General features: G+C 42.4%; 1 protein-coding gene across 1 annotated transcript in view; it reads right to left on the reverse strand.

Annotated features, from left to right (window-relative positions):
* Nucleotides 1–14993, reverse strand: part of LOC138301130 (prostaglandin G/H synthase 1-like) — a 341889-nt gene that overhangs the window by 215428 nt on the left and 111468 nt on the right. Inside the window, exons 4-5 of the mRNA XM_069241267.1 lie at nucleotides 1775–1891; nucleotides 1549–1689 (exon numbers count right to left, since the gene is read on the reverse strand). Of these exons, the coding sequence (XP_069097368.1) occupies nucleotides 1549–1689; nucleotides 1775–1891 (258 nt within the window). The remainder of the gene's footprint in view (nucleotides 1–1548; nucleotides 1690–1774; nucleotides 1892–14993) is intronic.

The raw sequence follows: 14993 nt of genomic DNA on the forward strand, positions 1-14993 counted from the left end.
TTACCTCTAGACCTCTGGAGGAAGTGCTCAGCAATCATCTCTGCTGGGGTATCTGTTTGGCCCCTTCTTTCGATTACCCTCGTCTTTACCACACTCTTTCCCTTCCTCAAACACTCCTCAATATGGATATCTCTGACATAACCTTCATTTTCACCCAGGGGCATAACGCAGGTCCCTGCGGTGCACGTTGGGAGCCAGCCCTTCATGGGCCCTCTAATCCCTCGGGCACCCGTTCAGTCAAAGGTCAATAAATATCTGTAGGATATGGAAGAAAGAATGGGTAATCTTCACTTCTTGGGGGAGGGAGCATCGCACCTGGTGGTCATCAACGACTGGGTGACTGGGGTGTGGTACGACCCTGATAATCAACTGGAGTTTTGCTTGTCTGAGCCTGGAAGAGGTCTTGAGGCTGCTGTATGGTGGCTTACTACTCTGTTCCTTCCCCAGCCTGACTGCGGTGGTTATTAAAAGTGTGGCGGGCTGCCCTGTCCTTCAAGAAGTAGGATAGGACACTTAAACAAGTCACCCCATTGTGGGAAGGGCACTGGCTCCACTAAACTGCCCAACTTAAGGGCTTTAGCAGGCGAGACAGAATTGGGATCACCACCCTGGGGGATGTCTGGTGGGGCAAACACCTTAGCTCCTTCCATGATCTGCAACACCATTTCCCTTTGGCTGACTACCAATTTCATAAATATCTACAGCTGTGTCATGGCCTGGCTTGCCACCAGCAGGGTCCCACAGCTCTTGCCGAGTTTAGCTCACTTGAGGTCAAGCTGCTCATAGGTCGGCCTGGGAAGGTGGTGATCTCCTGAATCTACAGTGCATTGGTCATTCATGCCCAGGAAGACTTTTCTGCCGAGTTTAGCTCACTTGAGGTCAAGCTGCTCATAGGTCGGCCGGGGAAGGTGGTGATCTCCTGATTCTACCGTGCATTGGTCATTCATGCCCAGGAAGACTTTTCTACCCTCAAGCAGAGATGGGAGTGGCGGGCAGGCCCCTTGGGGGAGGAGGATCGCATGGGTGACCCCAGAGAGCTTGCTATCTCCTCCACACACTGGCCTGAGTGAACTTTGGTTGGGTCGGCCACCCTGGTTGCCAAACAGATTGTCCGCCAGAAGAAACTGTCACAACCCCCCACCCTGACTGAGTGGAGGCAGGCAGTGGATTGGTGCACGGTAATGGAACTGCACCTCTATCTGGCGCTTGGGTGCCTGGAGAAGCATCATAAGATATGGGGGAAGTGGTGGGCACACTTTGGCTTGGAATGCCTTCTGGGCTGGTGGGGCCCCTTCATTTGAGGTTTGCCCTCCCCTCTTTTTGTATGTTAAGTGCTGTGTTGTATGTAATGCCTTGCAACAGTCTGCTTTCTCTGTTTTACCTAAGAACTCAATAAAACTGTGTTATTAAAAAACAAGAATGGACCTTGGAACGCAGAATAAATTCAAAGTTGTTCCTAACAGGGACCCAAAAATCCTTACGGCCGTGCCATTTAAAGTCACTACGAAGAATGTGCATTTTTTTTAACAACAGTTTATCCAGACTCACCTGTCAACACCGCCCTCATTATGATATTTGCCAGAAATGAACGGTTTATGATTTCCCAAAACCATTTGAAGCGAGTCAGGACATAGTGAATAAACGCTGGGGTTGGTTTCAGCATTTGATGGATGCCCGTCCAAAATTCAGCTGAAAGAGGTAAAAGCATGCTTTATATGGAATGTGCAGCACAGCAACCGCAGCGTCAGTGCACAGGGTCAACCGTGGTACTCACCCTCGGTGCAGTTAGTGCCAAAGTAGCCGGTGCCGGTGCAATCACATTCATATCTGTCGACTCCATATCTTGTGCATACGCCGCTGTGCTGGCATGGATAATAGCAGCACGGATTCACTAAAATAGGAAACAGAAAAATACATTACCTTAAATGCCCCTGTGCTTAAAAGCCAATGGTCAATATTTACATTTATAAATGATCAATATTTACATATATACCGCTCTGTTTGGACGCGCTCCACACATGCTGTGACTTTTTAATGAGTCTTTGTTGGGGTGACACTGTAACGCTTGAAGCCATTCAAGGGCGCCTCTCGACCACTTAAAATTTTACATGCAATGGACAAGTACTGGATGTGTGGCCCCCAGTAAAGGGGATTGACTGTTTTTTTTCCAACAGGGGGCGGATCTTTAATCGCAGTAATGCTAATTTAGAGTCTCAGGAAGAGTACTCGCTTTGAACACATTCATTTGTTTTTCTAGATTCATCCAATGAGATAGTAAGAACAAATGTGATACAATAAAAACAAGTTGTGTTCTCTATCTCGACAGCCCTTCTACTCAGGAGCAGAAAAATACGGCCAGCCTTTCCCATAACCCTCTTTTTCATTCTCTTTTCATAGACAATTTTCTAGCAATGTGGAGTCCCCGCTGGGCTGATGCTATGAACAAACGGAGGTCCCCCATTCTAATCAGGGTTTTCAGTCAAGGGACAGGGATGTTAGTAAGGATGGCACCCTCATAACACCCGTCAAGGACATCTGAATGGACAGTAGAATACCCAAAAAGCCAGGTTATGGACTCACCAGAGCTAGAGGAGCAGGCTGGGGCTCGCAGGTCGGAGCTCTAGCTATGAATCCCCAACTGACCATGCTAAGGCACTGGATGGGTATAAGTTCAAGCTGGACTATGTTTACTCTCTGGCATAGGCTGCCCACACAGAAAGTGAAGGCACAAGTGCATGAGTGAGCAAGGTATATGCATGATCTCTAGAAAGTGCTGGAAGGTGAAACAGGTATTTATAACTATTTACAATGCAGTCACGGGTACTTTAGCTTGTCTGATGGCGCTGACTTTGTGCTGGGACGCTTACTCCTAAAAATAAACATATGGGTTGAAGAATGCCACCTTAGTAGTGTCTTCTACCCCCTACCAGGCGCTAAAACACAGAGGGTTATCACAAGAAGCATAAAATGGAATCTTAGGCCCTGTCAGAACACAGGATGAAGGAAATAATTTAAAAGGCCTTGATGGGAGCAAGGATGGTGAACAGAGAAAGTCAATTTCCAAGGAACCTAACACTTCATTGTCTTTATCCTTGCTCACTGCACTTCCAAAGCACAGGGGTTGATTGAAAGGGATCCAAGAGACAAGTACTTTTGAAGCAATGGGCTGGCAGCAGCTTGAGAGAGTCAACATGGGCCTCCCTGTTCTGAAATTACCTGGTACATTGGAAGAGATGATGCTTCAACAGATCCAGTTACCAGTATTAAAGTGTTTACCTCTACACCAAGATGGTAAAGTGCATTCTTTGGCTTATAACTAAATAGTATCCACTGAAGAAACAGAAGAGGACCTTCTCTAAGCTCTCACATTGGACTCTCTGCTTTCCATCCACAGAGGTCAGCCTTTAATGGCATCAAAGGAAGCAACCAAAGGCACCAATTGAAAAAGAGTGCAGTCAAATTTAGGTATAACTAGGATCTCACTTGGTGTTAAAGATCAAAGTTTAGCTACATATATTAAACAATATCCACTTTTGGAGTGTGTAGCACTGTTTAAGCATGCAAAGCTGCAAGGAACTGTGGAATGAGTGGAGGAGATTTTGCTTGTCATTGTTTCTAAAGTAATTTGGGTATCTACCCTGGTAGTGGGAGGTTCCATGCTAAGATCCTTCTACAAGTTGTGGCGCTCCGGTTCCACAACCACATAGAACACAAATCAGGATTTCTGCACCAGTTAGGATGAAGGTCTTAGACTTTCACAAGATCTTACGATGCGTGCCCATCAGGCTTCTGATCCCTGATGCAGTAGTAAGACACTCCAAGTTATTGTTGATATTTACATTTCTCAAAAATATTTGGCCCTTCCAGTTCAGCTGTAACTCTTGTAGATTAAAATACTGACTGCCATCAAGTTCAACATAATATCTTCACTACCTAGATGTATTTTTCCAGAACCACCCCTAACTGATTTACCTCTTTCCTGACAGACACCAACAAATACAAGTGAATCTCTCCAAATCCTTCTTCTCCCAGTCAAGCACTCAGTACACCATCCTTGAATCAATCTTATTTAATGTATGCAAGGATGCTGTTGGAGTCTATATAGCTCAAAAGGATATGACTGTACACAAAAATGTACCATGAGGTATCTTTGTCAACAAGATTTGCCTGTACATCATAAAATCATAAACCTAAAGATGAAATCAACAAAATCAAGCTACATTCTCGTAAATGGAGGCAGTCTTCAACCAAAGAGCATGGACAGGCACAGTTTCATTCAACCTTCAAAATCACTGGTTTTAACACCATTTGATGCTTTATAGACCACAGGCAAAGAAAAAATGCCAGATCAGTTTATTTTACAAGACCAACTCCTTCGACCCAATTGAAACATTCTGCTGTAGGGTAGAGCTCCTCATGCTCTCACACATTCGCATGTTCAAAGCTCTACTCAAAGCCTTTTCATCTCTCATTCTCACACTGCAAAAAGCTGTCTTTCATGGCACTGCACATTATTTATGAATGCTCATATAACCATATAACCCCAACACTCAAAGACACTGTTGTTTCCTGCTCCCAAACTACATCATATTGAAGGTGCTATGCACCAACTAGCAAGTCACCCCAAAACCTGGCTCTATTGCCAAAAGCACTTCCTATACAGTGCTGCACCAGTACCACCAGCAGAAACAGCTTCCTTATTCAGTAGAGCCCCATGACCAGAAAGAATAAAACAAGACGAGCTCCTCCCATCCTTTATCCCCATTTTATGGATTAGTCTTCCTTTTTCAAATGACCCTCTCTTTGACAATCATGAAAGAACACCAGACCTCCACTGAACCTCTGTGTTCCTAATGCCCCATTCATTCCACTATAAACAGTTGTTTCCCTGATATTGCTACCTCCTCCTATGTATTTGTTTGCTATTCTCCAATGTATGTTAGTACTGTAGGACTAACATAGGACTGTACCTCTATGTCTTTACATCTTTATTCTCTTGTGCATACACAAACACATTCTGCTTGTGCATAAGTAAATAATCCATTTAGGTGACAGTGAAATGTAAGGGTACATCCTGCATGAAGGGCTCAGTGTGCTCAGCACTGTAAAGTACCCCTCATAAAATAATAAAAAACATAAGGAGTAGGTGAAAGGGATATGAATGGTTTGTATGTCAAAATATCAAGGACAAAAGTATTGACCTGTGCAGAGATAATAGATTTACTATTCTTAACTCCACATACCTTGGCGATATACTTATCATCACAGTACATATGAGAGCTAGTTTAGCACAGTAAACCTTTACTTACCTATACATGTACTCTTTCTCAATATTCTAGAAGTCAACATTTTGGCAATGATATTTTGACAGAATGATATTTAAAACTTGATATTCTCGTACTAAACCCTAAGAATATGGCTTTCAGATACAAGTACTTCAAAGATCAGCTGGAGGGCAATGTCCACAAGGGCTTCAGGGAGAACAAAATGCTGCCACCTTGAATCAGGCATGACCATCAAAAAGCCCACTCCTCACATCACTGGATATATAGAAAACCAATAAAGGACATTCGAATAAGAGTAGCAACAAAGCGGATGAGAGCAGCAACAAAATATTGGTGACTCAACGTTCCGCTGGTGTCAGTGACCCTTCAGACATCAAAAACATACAATTCTCAATTATGCTGCTACTCAAGACGAATCACATCCAGGAGGATACCTGCAGCTTTTAATAGACATAGAAAGAACTCATTTCAGACCAATGATTGATGGGCATTGACTTTTTCATAAGGTAATGACATGCACCCCCTGGCATAAGAGATTAGAAAAGAGGATTGACATTCTATAAAGCATGTAGGGTTTAGAGGAGAAGGGCGCCATAATTCTGGTCCAGATGGGTGAGGATGAACCATTATGTCCAGAAGAACATTTCAAATGGAGACCCTGTAGAGTGCTAGTCATCTTATGTCTGAAGCAATTCACAGCAACATTCAATTTTAGGCTTTTTTTTTCTTTTTCTTTTTTTTGTCCTCATGATTTTCCACTCCGGAGGGGGAGGGTCATAGGCGTACGTCCCCGGGGAGAGACCCTTCAATATCGGCAGGTGTACACCTTTTGACGCACGCTACTCCACTCTCCCCACACTAAACCAATAGTGGTATGTGCATGAAAAATATGTACACCCTTGCCAACTAGTCTGCGCTTGGACATAACCTCGTGGAAAGAGAAGAATTTCAATCATCGGACTGTTTCAACCGGGCCTATGGGCATTTTCCCAAATAAACTAAAATCCGCCTCTTTTGTTAGGAGGACCCATGCGTTCTAAGCTGCATAGGAGATTGATAGAAGCCACCCACTTCAAAACTGTAGGGGGGGACGACAGGACCCATTTTAAGCAAATTTCTCACCTAGCCACGAGTATCAATACAAACAGTAATTTCCTATAATGCATAGGGAGCTTCTTACCATCAGATTCCCCGTGGCATATCCCGAAAATGATCAACGGAAGGCTTACCCCACCTCCGGGCTTATTACATCCTTAAGTACAATTTCAATGGCTTCCCGAAAATCTCCAAGCCTCGGGCACTGCCAAAACATGTGCAAATCGTTTGCCTTCCCATCACCGCAACAAGGACAACTATTTTTTATCTTCCCTAAAGCTGTCAGTTTCGCCGGAGACCAATATGCCCTATATATTGGAAACAAATTACTTTTCTTCAAATAAACAGATTTGATAGTAGACCAGGGTGTAGAGCATGACATTTTCCAAAAATTCCCAACATCTAAAGCTGGAAAAACATCCCCCCACTTCCTCTCCGGGAGAGACACCTCTTCTTCTGCTACCTCTAGTATTGCCTGATACCATAATGCAACTTCTGGACAGATATCTATAGTAATTTCTTCTTCAACATACTCTTCCCAACTCCTTCTACCTGAAGAATGGTAGCCCAACTAGCCAGCTGATAATATTTAAATTTAGAAATCATGTATCCTCAAATATGGGCCAAGGTATCAACTTAGAATCCTCCAAGCGAGACCTTATCATTAAGAGCACTTGATGCCTACTTGAGAGAAATCTCGCTGGAACCACTATCTATGTTATTACAGAACCGGGTATGTTTTGGCTCAAACAGGGGATGAGCACCAGATTTCCCTAACAGAGTATTAGTGAAGTACTGTGAAGAATCAGTTTTACCTTCAGGCTTTATTAAATTCTAACAAATGTTGCTATCCTGAAAATGGCTGGGTGGTAGCAAATGATTGAAGAATAAAAGCTGCTAACATCATAATTGCATAACCATCCCCTATAGAGAGTAATACAGTAGTCAGAAATCCAAAAAAACATTTTACAGACAACTGGGAATGAGGTTGAATGCATAGTGACTTAGAAGGTTTGGTAGGGCGAATTGTTTAGAGTTGCTGAATGTGATATCAGTATCATTTGAAGCATAGTTTGTTAAATATATCCTTATTACCCATTAACTTCACTGAATGCACTGTTAAATTTTGTATTATGAAATATACCACCTTTTAAAAGTATAATTTTTATTAAACTCCACATTGATAAGCTCTGCTTTAAGATTGTAAAGAGTTAAAGTTGGTATGTTAGAGAGGGACTATTACCATCTTTATTTTACCTGCATCTCCTGAGCTGACCCTATGTTCACCCTTCTTACATGTTTGAGAGGCCAATACAGTACAATAATACAATATTTTTGTTTTGGCTTACAGAGAGTAGTATCCCTTGTTAATCTAGATTGTGGTGGCTAACTTTGCATGCCAGCAATTCCATCACCAGTAATGCAAGAAATCTGGAGGTGATGTTCTCGCAATCAGACATGATAGTTGGTTTGGAGTTTGAGTGGGAAGCCGTGCACAGATATGGGCTCTAGCTCTTAAAATACAACTGACATTGGCTTGAGCCCATATGAAATAATGGAAAGCACTGGGGTACTTCCAAGGAATTATATTGAAACAGTGTTTACTGGATGAGCTTGCTCTTTGTTTATTCAAGCCCACTTTGAGTCTCCATTTGGCAGCATGTATGGTGTTTATTGTCTTGATTCATGGGGAGGAAAGGGGGAAAGGGTGCAGGCGTACTGGAGGACCTGATGGCACAGTGGTTTTGAAAGTTTTGCTCTAGCTTGTCCACCAGTGAATAATTTGTGCCTTTTTTGGATTGGCCAATAGTGTTTGGGCCTCTGCATTCTCATGTATTTGAGCCAGGGGATTCAATTAATTTTAGATTTGTCAAAAAGGGATGATATTTGGAGGCCATCAACCCTGCTTAGACCTTTGGGATAGTCGGGTATCTATTCTATTGGTTGCTCTTTTTAACAATACAGCCAGAATATTGCCATTTGAAGTCTTTCAGAACAAAAAAAGATGTTCGAAAGTGACTATCATGCTTGCTCTCTTTTCTCCTTCAATAGTAGAGAAAGATATCCTGATACATTGTTTGGATGAGAAAATAATGAGAATAAACTATGGAATTTATACAGTTTATATGGTGTCTCTTGTGCTCTGACCTGCCAGAAGAGGAGTACTTCCTCGTCTTTCTTGTTTGTTTTTCCGGAAAAAAAGTTTAAAAAAGAAGATAATAGTTAGTGGCCCAGATGCTCAGGACTTTTCTCTCTGTATGTCAGAGTCATTACTTCTTTTCCTTCCCGGGCAGGCACATCATGTGACAATCACTCTGACCTACCACTTTAACCCGGTAGTTCTGTAGCAGATGTGGGTCAGACATTTTCGAAACCAAAACTGACTGAGTCTCCACCGGAGGAAACCCAGCTATTACCCCACTTCTAAACGGAGTATAGGAACTGCGGTTTTGACAGACGTGCACCTGCTGTTTTTTGATGTGAAGTGTTCCATAGCTACTATTTCATTGGTGTGTGCATTGGCAGACGTTGCCATTCCACAAGGCATTCGGGGAAGGTCCAAACCATTATTCATTACTGGCAGCCTGTGGGGGAAGCAGGTGCTTCAGAGACTGGTGTGCAGGCAGTCAAATAATTATTTGTTCATGTTAATAAATGTAGGTGTAGATCAGCACCTTAGAAATCTGTGTCCTGTCCGTCCGACAACGTCAGACTGGTCTTTTATTGAGTCTGACGTGTCCCCGGCGGGGCTGGAGTCATTGGGGCCTAGTGCTTGAAGGCTTAGGCAGTTGCTTGCACCTCTAGAATTGTCTCCACCTTCTCCAGGTTTATGGCAGCAGGCACGGGTGGAGAGAAAGAGAGAGACAGGATGGATGCGTCTGGGTAGAAAGACAGAGAGAGAGATGGAGAAAGGGGAGGAAGGGAGTGGGGCTGTTTTTAATGTTTTGCCCGGCTTGCTTTTGATTCCTAGACGAGCCTTACGATTGAATGTGTTCAAAGTCGGACGATATTTGGTATCTCTGAAATAGAAAGATGGGGTTGAGAAGAAGTCATGGAAATAATATGTAGGTTGATTAACAATGGCAATTACCTATCGTCCTAGTCTTCTTGACAAATGTTCTTACAGGCCTCCGACCCACTCTGGCTAATGAGGCGCTAGACGTCCGAGGCCTGTGTATTTTCAGGAGAATTGTTGGAGCGGCTGGTCCTATCATCTGCCCTTGATAGAGGGGGCAAAACCAGAATGAAAGAAAATATAGAATGCAACCGGCGATCATTTCAGGAGAGGGTGGTCGTGTCACAAGCCAGGACTGAGACACGGTTGAGTTAGAGTAATCAGAGTTTTAGAGTACCACTCCAAAACACTGTTGCAACCATAACCGCACTCCCTGTTCAGGAGGCCCTGTCTGCATGACTATTCTGTGTGAGAACCGAGTGCGGGCATCCTTGTTCGCATCTAGAAACCACAGAGTACAATTCTCTCGCCTTTGATGTTCGTATGAACCACAGTTACCCGGGTTTGTGACGGACTGCCCTGTCTGGCAAACTCTAAATGAAGCCAGTGTCTCTATTATAAAAACAGTGAGTGGATCAGGTGCGCACAAGCTATAATCGAATTAACCTCCGTAAAGTTCACTTTTCTGTTCCATGAAACTGTGAGATTGTGGTTTTATAACTATTGTGCCTCTGTTGGAAAAAAGCTCCTTTCAAATTCTATTTGTGAAATTGGTTAAATAATGTGAATGCAAGACATGCTGAGGATGTTTCACCTAATAAATCTGCAAAATGTCAACCAATATTCAATCGTTCCTGCAAAATGTAGATTTTCAGTATTTTCTCTACTTTTCCAAGGCCTTTCCTTCAACAAGAAAAACTGCAGATTTGGTAATTCTGGTCAGCCTATACATACAATTTTATGAAAGTGAAGAAATAAAATTATGCAATTTATTGTTGATTTGTGATATCGCATTAATGTGGATTGTTGGGAGAAGCTTGTTCAGCCTATTTTTGTAGTTTTTTTCCAAACGCACAGAAAAATCATAAGAAATGAGGTGAGGTGGAGAATTAATTATTAAAATGTTATGATTAGCAAACCTAGAGTATACAATGGCCTCCGAATATACTAGATTCTGGCTGAGAAAGCCAGGGTTTTATTTTGAAAAAGCAGGCACACAGACGAGAATGGGAAAAGCTTGCTCGTTTTCTTTACATAGATGTTTTCTTTCAAAAGTGTATTACAACACTTGAATGTTCGGAACTCCTTCGAAGACAGTGGAGTGGCACAAGGCTAATAATGTGAAGGATAGTATCATAGTCCAAGATCCAACATTCCCTTCTTGTTTTGCAATACCCATATTATAAGGGTCAGGTAAACCACTGGTCGAGATTTGGACCTACTTAGCCTCAATTGCAATATTTTGTAGACAGTAAATAAGTGAATCCACCAGAAAAATGAATCAGTCCATTTTCTTTTCTTGTTTTTTTCTAAATGTGTTTTTTTGTCAATTTTGTTTCTCACTCTCTCTGTGCAATTTGTTTCACAGGGTTACATATGAAAATGGCAGCTGACGTGTTTCGCCCCCTAAATGGCTGGATAGGCAAGGGCTTTCTCAAGGCTCTTAATCAAAAGCAGGGAATATTCCTTTTATCAAATTCATATAATATTATATCAAAGTCCAAAGCAGGTCGGATAATGCAATGATCATTGTAGAGACAAGAGTAATTTCCATGCAAAATACATCACATCATGGGTTAAGTGCCAAATTCTGATACAGCTCAAAGGGATTACCGGTGTAATGTCAAGGACAGGTCTTCTGCTCCACCACTCTGATGTTTGTCTGTTTCTCCCTTTATAATTTAGAACATTCTATTCTCAGTGGTTGGAATGTTATAGCAGCCTTAAAGCCTTTCTGTCTCTTTATATAAAGATTGATAACTGTCCCCTCCCTCATTATAGGCCCTTTCCTGCACCTCAGGCCTATATATAACCTGTTATAGCCATCAGCAGGCGACAGTAAAATCTTCCAAAATGAGTTGTTTGGGGAATGCATTGTTTCAATAAAATGGCAACCAAACTAAAGTGAACAATAGCCTCGAGAGGCAGAACTCATGTTGGCACTCATGGCATGAAGTCAGTCCATCGGGTGGTTTACCCAGTCACAGGTATAGGCAGTTAGAAAGGTTGTAAAAACTGTTTCAAATAATGCTGCTGCTGTCACATGCAAACCTTTCTGTTTATCTTGACTAATGGAACAGGAACTAACAAAATATTTAACATTTCTCTCTACTTGGCCACATCTTTCCTGTCCACATTTTTGGTTAGATAAGCCATCTTACTTCAAATATTTTGTGCATGTGAATAATACCAGAATGAATTAACTTAAGCCTTTATTGTTACACAAACAATTCTGTTGACATTTAAACGGTCACGCCACTGCACTCACTTGGGTTTCAAAACAAAGATTATTGCCAAACCAATTTCCCTTGCTTCTAGACATCTATAAATCAAATGACCTATGAAAAAAACCTATCCACCATCCAACCAGAAACCGCATCTGCTTCTAGAGGAACCTCACACTTCACTAAAATGAGCTGAGAAGTAATGGGAGCTGTCATAGCTCTTTGAATACTGTCATGTAAGGAGTGAACCTACACATGCAGCCCCTCACCACAGTAATCCCATCCTACAGTGTAACCTTTTGGTGAACAATTCTGAAGGCCAACATCTTGTGCATAAACACATTCTCTGATAAATTCCTGAAAACTATCATCCCTAGCAATGGCACATGTAGGCACAATCCACAAGTAGTATCTGGAGCTGCAAGAAACAGTAGGTTAACTTACCGTGTTAAGTGAGTAGACAGTGAGTGTTCAGACAAAATCTATTACTATATGAAAAACGTTTTCCTTCAAGAGGTTGCAGATACTTAAAAGCAGAGACGTAATTTTCATAGATACTGACTTGTTTCTAACAAATGTTATGTTTGGTGGAATAATATCAGCTTCTGGGAAAGTGGTCGTAATTATTACCATAATGCACTTTATCTTAAGGGTTTAGACTTCAAAACCGAATCCATCAAAGTTATCAATGCCACAAAGCATTAATGTGTGAAAAGAACTATGACATTTCTTAATATTGTTTCAGATTAGATAAAGTCCAGAAGGATTTATTCTATTTTGGCACTCAACTTGATCCATGAGTGATGTATTTCGGAGTAGGGACTGTATATTAATTTTAGTAGATATGATCCTCTACATTACTTTATAGGGTGTTGCATAGCTTTAAGAATGTGGATCCTCTTATAATGCTGTTGCAGTGGTTAACTGATATCTTTCTAATTGATATCTAGACTTCTTCTTCGTACTCAGTTGTTCCCAACTCTACCTCTTCAAAACTCTTCCCATCTCATAATCGCTGCCATCCTTTTTCTCTCTTTCTAAAAGTAGCAAATAATGTTTTTGCCTTATTTTGGGGAAAGTATGGGTGATCCAACAAAACAGTGATGGAATTTCAGAGCTTGTTTTAATAAGGGTGACATAGTAGATTTAATACGAAATCTTTACAGTGTGGACTTGTTACAAATTGGGTCTCCAGTTGGCAGCGATATGCACCCTGACCAAGTAGCGACCACAATCCTAGTCACAGTAAGTTAGACACACACCCTAAGTTAACCTGTGCTCACCCTCTGGTAGCTTGGCACAGAGCAGTCAGACTTAAGAGGCAATGTGTAAAGTATTTGTGCAACACATACACAGTAACACAATGAAGACACCACAAAAAGACTCCACAGCAGTTTAGAAAAACTGAAAATATTTATAATTAAAACAAGACCAAAATGACAAAAATCCAATTAGTGGAAGTCGAGCTATGAATTAACAAATATTAAATGTAAAATAGGACGTAGAAGTCACTAGCGGTCAAAAGGTTACTTGAGGTTGTGAGGGACCTGTGCAGATCTAAAATCCAGGCCGATCGCAATGGAAGGTAGGCCGGCTACAGAACCCATGAAGGGTCTGCTGAAACAGTACATTTGATGGAACAAAGTGTCAACGTTGAGGGTGTGATGCGTCAGTATTTTTCACGCAGTCAGGTGACTGCGTCATCGTTGGGCTCCACTGAAATGAATGTGAAGCGTTGCCATTGAACCCCGCAAAATGTAATTGTCGGGTTACTCAGGCTGTAAATGCGTTGGCGTCAAGGGAGCAATGCACCAGGATTTCTCCTGCACTCGAGGCGATGAGTCCATTTTTGCAGAAATCAGCTGCAGAACCCACTTCTGAGGCCCAGGACTGGAGGGGGGCACCTCAGGCAAGGATAGGATTCACAGATGGCAGAGTCCAGCAGTACCAGGAGAGTGGCAAACAGTCTTTGATGCCCCTGAGATTGTAGAAGAAGAGGGGGCAAAACATCAAACCCTTGGAGTCACTCTGGTAAGCAAGATGGATTCAGTCCCTGTCCTCATCATGGCAGAGATCAGCAGGCAGCAGGGAAGCTCAGCAATGCAGAGAAGCATTCCTTGGAACAATCAGCCCAGGCAAAGTGGCAGTCCTTACAGCACAGCACTCTTTAATTCAGCAGAGTTCCTTCCACACCCAGTAGGGACCTGATTTCAGGGGGCTTTGGGACCCCGTACTTATACTCAAAAGTCCCTTTGATGTGGGGGATGACTTTAAATGATCCCTCTGAAGTGCACGGGTTCCTCTTTCATCCCAACCTGGGCTCCAGACTATCAGCTGGGGGTAATCAGCCCTTTGTGTGGGGCTCAGGCCACTACCCTTGAAGTATACGTGTGAGCACTTTCCACCCTCCCTGCCGGAGAAGACCCATCAGTTTGCAGGTAAATGCAGATGCAGTTGAGTGTCCTGTGTTGTGTCTGTCTGAAGGGAATGCGCAAATGTAGCTGTCCCCCAGCCCAGACCAGACGTATATTGGAAACAGGCTATCAGGCACACAGGGCAGTGAGAGCAGAGAAATGTCCACTTTCTAAAACTGGCATTTCTAAAATAGTAACTAGAAGTCCGACTTTACCAGTAAAGATGAGTTATCATTACCATTCCAATGATATGAATTTATGATGCAGCTACTCCTTTCTGATCACGAATTACAGCGTAGAAGCATATTACGAAATTCCCAATGTTGACCTGTGAGAGGAGCAGGCCTCACAGTAATGAAAAATGACTTTAGGAGTTTTTCATTACCAGGGAAGGTAGAATTTAAAAGTACATGCCCTGCTTTTACTTACATGGCACTCTGCTCTATGGGTTACTTAGGGCCTCCTTAGGGTGACATATGTAAGAAAATGAGAGTTTAAGGCTTGGCAAGAGGCTTAAAATGCCAAGTCAAAGTGACAGTGAAAATGCAGACACTGGCCCTGCAGTGGCACGCCTGAGACACATGTACAGGGTTTCTTAAGTGAGTGGCACAATCAGTGCTGCAGGCCCACTAGTAGCATTACATTTACAGGCCCTGAGTATATGATATATCACTTTACAAGGGACTTAAAAAGTAAATCAAATACACCAGTTGTGGATACACCAATGTTACCATGTTTAGGGGAGAAGCACATGCACTTTAGCACTGATTAGCTGTGGTAAAGTGCTCAGAGTCCTAAG

Source organism: Pleurodeles waltl, chromosome 6 (genome assembly GCF_031143425.1).
Source record: "Pleurodeles waltl isolate 20211129_DDA chromosome 6, aPleWal1.hap1.20221129, whole genome shotgun sequence".
Lineage (NCBI taxonomy): Eukaryota > Metazoa > Chordata > Amphibia > Caudata > Salamandridae > Pleurodeles > Pleurodeles waltl.